Source organism: Periophthalmus magnuspinnatus, chromosome 9 (assembly GCF_009829125.3).
Source record: "Periophthalmus magnuspinnatus isolate fPerMag1 chromosome 9, fPerMag1.2.pri, whole genome shotgun sequence".
Classification (NCBI taxonomy): domain Eukaryota; kingdom Metazoa; phylum Chordata; class Actinopteri; order Gobiiformes; family Gobiidae; genus Periophthalmus; species Periophthalmus magnuspinnatus.
In genome coordinates this window covers 4231915-4237255 of record NC_047134.1, presented here as the reverse complement: position 1 = coordinate 4237255, position 5341 = coordinate 4231915, and the positions used below count along the sequence as shown (strand labels likewise).

The 5341-nt window shown below is 46.9% G+C and overlaps 1 protein-coding gene across 1 annotated transcript; it reads left to right on the top strand.

The window, feature by feature from the left end:
* Positions 1-1591: 1591 nt before the first annotated feature.
* On the top strand, positions 1592-4271 carry LOC117375770 (GTPase IMAP family member 8-like). Its single transcript, XM_033972088.2, is given in 4 exon segments — positions 1592-1679; positions 1931-3199; positions 3470-3922; positions 3925-4271. Coding segments are annotated over 4 exon segments (2157 nt in total).
* Positions 4272-5341: the final 1070 nt, after the last annotated feature.

The window sequence follows — 5341 nt, the reverse complement described above, 5'->3', positions numbered from 1 at the left end:
GGCCGTCCGATAGTCCTTCTCCATGGCCTCCCCGAACTCCTCCCAACCCCGAGTTTTTGCCTCTGTGACTGGCCGAGCCGCGGCACGCTTGGCCCACCGGTACTCATCAGCTGCCTCAGGAGTCCCACGAGCCAACAAGGCTCGATAGGACTCCTTCTTCAGCTTGACGGCATCCCTTACTTCCGGTGTCCACCACCGGGTTCGGGGATTGCCGCCGCGACAAGCACCACAGACCTTACGACCACAGTAGAGGTGGAGAACATGGCCCACTCGGAGTCCATGTCTCCAACCTCCCCCGGGATCAGGGAGAAGCTCTCCCGGAGGTGGGAGTTGAAGACCCCCCTGACAGAGGGCTCCGCCAGACGTTCCCAGCAGACCCTCACAATGCGCTTGGGCCTGCCAGGTCTGTCCGGCTTCCTCCTCTGCCAGCGGATCCAACTCACCATCAGTTGACAGCTCAGCCCCTCTCTTCACCCGAGTGTCCAAGACACGCGGTCGGAGGTCAGATGACACGACAACAAAGTCGATCATCGACCTCCGACCTAGAGTGTCCTGGTGCCACGTGCACCGATGGACACCCTTGTGCTCGAACATGGTGTTTGTTATGGACAAACTGTGACTAGCACAGAAGTCCAATAACAAAACACCGCTCAGGTTCAGATCGGGGAGGCCGTTCCTCCCAATCATGCCCCTCCAAGTGTCACATGGGCGTTGAAGTCCCCCAGGAGAACAACGGAGTCCCCGGTTGGTTCACTGTCCAGTACCCCTCCCAGGGACTCCAAGAAGGCCGGGTACTCCGCACTGCTGCTTGGCCCGTAGGCCGACACAACAGTGAGAGACCTTTCCCCGACCCGAAGGCGCAGGGACGCGACCCTCTCGTTCACCGGAGTGAACCCCAACAAGCAGCGGCTGAGTTGTGGGGCAATGAGCAAGCCCACACCAGCTCGCCGCCGCTCCCCGCGGGCAACGCCAGAGAAATGGAGAGTCCAACCCCTCTCAAGAAGTTGGGTTCCAGAGCCCAAGCTGTGCGTGGAGGTGAGGCCGACTATATCTAGCCGGTAATGCTCAACCTCCCACACAAGCTCAGGCTCCTTCCGCCCCAGCGAGGTGACATTCCATGTCCCCAGAGCTAGTCTCCATGTCCGGAGATCTGGTCGTCGAGGTCCCCGCCTTCGACTGCCGCCCGGATCTCTCTGCATCCGCCCCGCATGGCTCCTCCCGCAGGTGGTGGGTCCACGGGAGGACGGCCCCATGTCGTTCCTTCGGGCTGGGCCCGACCGGGCCCTGTGGGGAAAGGCCCGGCCACCAGGCGCTCGCTGCCGAGCACCCACCCCAGGCCTGGCTCCAGGGTGGGGCCCCGGTAACGCCAGTCCGGGTGACGTAACTGGCCTTGTTCTTTGTCTCTTCATGTAGGGCTTCTGATATGATCATGCATTTATATTAGTCTAAACACAACTTTTGGATGTTTTGTAACATTATGGAAATACCTGTACAAATGTCTTAATTTCCAGTGATGTCCAAACAGGAACAGGGGATTTTTTGTGATGTAACATCTCATCATAGTGAAATGTGTTGTCTACTGAAGGTGGAAATGTCAACTTGTCCTTTTGTGTTTTTATTTACAGAAGATGGAAATTGTCATAAATGCAGTGGCAGCTATGGACTCCTGCCGCCGTACTGTAAGTGAACTTAGAACTCCACAGCACAAACAGACATTTAAATATTTAGGACAAAAGCCTCAGACCTCAGCTTTATCAAAGTATATCTTTGGTCCAAAGTACTAAATATAAAACATCAAAAGTATTATAATTATTAATAAATAATTAAAATGCATCAAGTTTAGTGTTTTTGGGGCACAGCAGAACAAATCAATAAAACCTCCTGCCAAGTGTAGTTCACAACTGAAGTGAGTTTGTTTCTCTGTTTCCAGTATCTGAGCTGAGGCTGGTTCTTCTGGGGAACAGCAGGACGCTGAAGAACTCAGTGGGAAACCTCCTTTTGGGAAACAAGGAGTATGATCTGTCCACTCAACATGATAAATGTGTAAAATTCAGTGGAACATTCCAGGACAAACCATTGACTGTGATCCACACTCCAGACCAGCTGCTCTCCACCACCTCACAACAACAACTCCAACAGATTATACGAGACATCAAAGATCTGAGCGCCCCTGGTCCTCATGTGTCCCTGCTGGTTCTACAGCCTGAAGACTTCACTGAGCAGCACAAAAGCAGACTACAGTCAGTCCTGGAGAGCCTCAGTGAGCAGGTCTTCCAACATTCACTGGTGCTGATGTCCAGGCCACAAGCAGAGACACCAGGGTCCATGGAGAAATACATGAGGCAGACACATATAAGGGACATGATCATCAGATGTAGATACAGATGTATGTGGATGCATCACTCTGATCTATATCAGCATGATCTGAAACAATTTAAACGTAAAGAGCTGTTCTCAAGAATCTGTGACATGTTGAAGGAGAACAGTGGAGATCATCTGAGTCCTGACGCTTTTGAAGAAGAAGACTCAGGTCTGACTTTGGCCTTTGGTACAAAAGAGAAACCCTCTCTGAACCTGGTTCTTTTTGGGAGGAGTGGAGCAGGGAAGGCGTCAGCAGCTGAGTCCATTTTAGGGCGAGCAGAGCTCCCTGCAGCGAGCAGCCCAGGGCAGTGTGTTAAACATGAGGGAGAGGTGTGTGGGCGTCGGGTGTCTCTGGTGGAGCTGCCAGCTCTGTCTGGAAAACCTCTGGAGGCAGTGATGCAGCAGTGCCTCCGCTGCATCTCCCTCTGTGCTCCTGAGGGCGTCCACGCCTTCATCCTGGTTCTACTGCAGGGTCCCCTCACCGACGAAGATAAGGCCGAGCTAAAGACCATCCAGGACACACTCAGCTCACGAGTCCTTCTCTTCACTATGATTCTGGTCACTGTGGACTCAGAGCCCACTGCTTCAGCTGAGCTTCAGTTTGACAAAAGAGACACAGACATCCAGGAGCTGTGTCAGATCTGTGGAGGAGGATATCTTAGATTCAACCTCAGGGACCAGCAGCAGGTCTCTGAGCTGCTGGAGTCTGTAGAGAGTTTAAAGGCCAAGAATGAAGCTCACAACTTCACCACAGAGACACTGGTACAAGGTCAGAGAGAGAAGATCTCTGCTCTGCAGAAAGAACTACAGGACACAAAGACCAAAGAACCAAACAGAAGTAAGTATTTAAATGTATTGTTCCCTGAATTCACACACAACTTCAGATACACTGGCTCTAATCCAGTTAAACATATTTGGGTTTATTTGACCTGACAGAGGGTTGATGTGGATTGGATTGAACTGGAGTCAATATATTATTACTGGTGCATGTGAATCAGCACTGAATACACTTCAGGTCACAACATGGAGACACACAGCTCCCAATAACCTTTAAACACACACCATGAGTCATTTGTTCCAGTGAGTAAAGGATGTTCATGTGTTACAGGTGATCAGAGTCCTGACTGTCTGAGGATCGCACTGATCGGAAAAACTGGCACAGGAAAGAGCTCTTCAGGAAACACCATCCTCGGGAGAGAGAAGTTTGAGGCAAAACCAAGTCATATGTCAGTGACCACAGTTTGCCAAAAAGCTGAGGCTGTGATAGATGGACACCATGTTTCTGTGGTGGACACTCCAGGTCTGTTTGACTCCAGTTTGTCCCATGATGAGGAAAGACTGAGGTGTGTGAGTCTGCTGGCCCCAGGGCCACACGTCTTTCTGTTGGTGATACAGATCAGATTATTCACAGAAGAGGAGAAAAAGACTATAGAACTTATTAAAAAGGGGTTTGGGAAAGAGGCTGAAAAGCACACCATCATTCACTTTACATATGGGGATAATCTGACAGGTTCCATTGAAGAGTTTATAGAAAATGATTGTGATGATATAGTTCACATTGAGAGTTCATCTCTCAATGTGGAAACAGGTACCATGTGTTTGACAACAGGAAAAAGAACGATCGCACTCAGGTGAGAGAACTGATGAAGAAGATAGACAACATGATGAAGGAGAACGGAGGAGGCTGCTACACCAACGACATGTTACTACAGGCAGAGATAGACATTAAGAAAGACATCAAGAGAATTATGGAGGCGGGACAAGATAAGATCAGGAGAGAGAGGGATGCTTTGGAAAGACGATCAGAAAGAGACAAGAAGAAAATGGATAAACTCCAAAAACAATATGAACAAGCACAAACCAAAATTAAGACACTGGAGGAAAAGATGTCCATGTTAACAAGTAAATAATCAAAAACATTAAAGGAATTAGTGATCTTCAAAAGGAGGAGACAGAGAAACATACACAAGAAATGAACAAAATCAAAGAAAAGGCTCAAATTGGAGAGGGGGAGTTATAAGGAGCAAGAGCAGAATACTTACGAAGTGAATAAATAAAAAACATTATATACATTTTTCACATTATAGCATGAGTATATCATCTGTACAGAATACAATGAACTACAGAGGGTCTGATTTGTAATAAGAAATGAAAGGCCTAAACCTGTGAAATGGTGAGTTTTGTAACATCAGTAGAGCTCACAGCTTGTCCCCCTTAAGTGAGTCTGTCGAATAAATGTGTAAATATAGAAAAGACATTAGTCCTACAGTCTGAGGGCCTTTTTGGTGTTTACAGATTTTGTTTTCAATTTATTTCAAGTTTTTATGTTGAATACTAAAAAAAGTCAACTAAAATGACTGAAATGAAAAACTATTACGCTGTACAATTGTTTGTGTAAATAGACATTTATTTTTCTGAATCCTGCAGTAGGATGTGCAGAGTCCTTTTAAAACATTGCATTTTAATTTCTAATGTTTGCCCAAATCAGCAGTTAAAGAATATATTTGCTACTATATATTTGTCATTGGGAAGTGAAAACATGTCATTAAAATGTAGAGAATCGATCCAAATCAGTTCAAATGCATATTGAGAGGGAATCAGATTCATTCACTGTTCTCTGCAGATGTGGTTGGATAAATATGGACCTTTGTAACTTGTATGAAATATTTAATAAAAATAAATAAAGGAACACTGGCTCCTGTCCCCAACATGCAGCGCTCACTTTTTCAGATCTTTGTCATTGCTGTAAAAATTAGCTGTAAGTGGCTGCGGCCTTTGGTAATGTGCAGTTTAAAGACTTTTATTGCATAGCAGCAGAGATCACAGAGAACAGAACAAACTACTTTTCATTCATCAACAAGTCCATCATAAACAACAACTATGAACAGAGCTATACAGAGCTATACAGAGGCCCTGCTTTAGTCCTGGTTTAGACCTGCTTTAGTCCTGCTTTAGTCCTGCTTTAGTCCTGGTTTAGACC